Source organism: Glycine soja, chromosome 6, assembly GCF_004193775.1.
Source record: "Glycine soja cultivar W05 chromosome 6, ASM419377v2, whole genome shotgun sequence".
NCBI lineage: Eukaryota > Viridiplantae > Streptophyta > Magnoliopsida > Fabales > Fabaceae > Glycine > Glycine soja.
Window position 1 is genome coordinate 36,002,030 of NC_041007.1, and position 1,672 is coordinate 36,003,701.

At 37.1% G+C, this 1,672-nt stretch overlaps 1 protein-coding gene across 1 annotated transcript; it reads right to left on the reverse strand.

Moving 5' to 3' along the window:
• Positions 1 to 1,034: 1,034 nt before the first annotated feature.
• On the reverse strand, positions 1,035 to 1,445 carry LOC114416163. Its single transcript, XM_028381032.1, has one exon. It carries the CDS (start codon positions 1,443 to 1,445, stop codon positions 1,035 to 1,037), a length of 411 nt encoding a protein of 136 aa, XP_028236833.1.
• Between the last annotated feature and the right edge of the window lie 227 nt (positions 1,446 to 1,672).

Sequence of the window (1,672 nt, forward strand, 5' to 3'; positions counted from 1 at the left end):
CTTGATCTTTGCAAAATTCTACAAACTCATTTGAGGTAAATTCACCACCTCTATTTGTCCTCAAAGAAGCAATATATGCACCAATCTCCTTTTTAACATGAGCTTTAAAATTTCTAAACATGGGAAAAGCTTCGGATTTTTCATGTAAGAAATAAATCAAGTTTTACGAGTGAAATCATCAATAAAACTTAGGATGTACCTCTTTTTGCTGTTTGATTCCAGTTTAATAGGCTCGCATATGTCTGCATGCACAAGTTGTAGCTTGTTTGATGTTCTCCATAAACTCTTCTTAGGCATAGAGTCTCTGTGTTGCTTGCCAGTTAAACATTCTATGCATATCTTCTTCAGAATCTTGACCGAAGGCAGCCCCTTTACCATCTTCTTATCAAAAAGTGTCCTCAATCTGTTGTAGCCTAAGTGACCAAACCAACAATGCCAAAGATGAGATTCATTTTCTGATACTATTTGGAAACATGAAGAAGCTTTTGGTATCATGGTAGCCAACAAAGAAAACATTCTATTTCCACTTATATCTGTCTGCATAATTAATCCTTTCTCATGGTGATATACCCTACACTTCCCATGTTGAATCAAAATAATCAAGCCTTTTTCTTGAAGTTGGCTATGCTCAATAGATTATTCTTAAGTTTAGGAACATAATAGACACCAGTAATTGCCTGAGTAAATCCATTCACTTGCATACGAATGATACCTTTTCCCACAACAACCATTCTGGTGTTATTGCCAAGTTTTACAGTTTAGCTAAAGCTTTCATCCAGTTCTGAGAACCACTCCTTGTTTCTAGTCATATGATTGCTGCAACCGGAGTCAAGGAACCACACTTCTTCCATCTTGGCTTGCTATAGTTCAACATAAGACATTAATAACAATTCTTCATCTTTTTCCTTTGCTAATTCAACATAATTGGCATTTTTCTCCCAATCAGGACACTCATATTGATAATGTCCTAACTTGTGACATTTGAAACATTCAATAGCAGCTTTATTGAAGGATTGTCCTCCCCTTCCTCTGCCTCAACCTCCTATGGATGAACCGTTACCTCTACCTCTACCTCTACCTGCTTTGTCTTCGTGGGAGATCTTCAAAACCTTCTCTTCTTCTCCACGACTTCTCATCCTCTGCTCATGAACAAGAAAACTACTTTGCAACTCATCAATAGTCATCATGTCTAATTTTTTGGATTCTTCAATTGAGCATACCACATAATCAAATTTTGAGACCATTGATCTCAAAATCTTTGCAGTAATGACTGTTTCACTCATACTTTCACCATGAGCCTTCATTTTGTTGGCTATGGCTAGAGTACGAGAAAAATATGCATTCACTGTCTCTCCTTTCTTCATTTGAAGAATCTCAAAATCTTTGCATAAAGCTTGCAGTTGAGCCCTTTTGACCCTGGTTGAACCTTGAAATTTTTGCTTCATTGAATCCCATATATTTTTTGTTGTGTCCCTCTTGAGGATTGTTTCAAGGACTTCACGATCTATTGCTTGTAAGAGATAATTCTTTACCTTTAAGTCCTTCAACTTCTACTCCTCGATCAATTTGCATTGTGCCTCCGTAGGCTCTATTCCATCTGCCACCACCAATATCCCATTCTCAATGAGATCCCAATATTCTTTGGAGCGGAGAAAATTCTCCATCAATATTG

What these genes read in the sequence shown, in the direction of transcription:
- LOC114416163 (XM_028381032.1), bottom strand. Translation starts at nt 1,445, where the DNA reads ATGAAGCAAAAATTTCAAGGTTCAACCAGGGTCAAAAGGGCTCAACTG.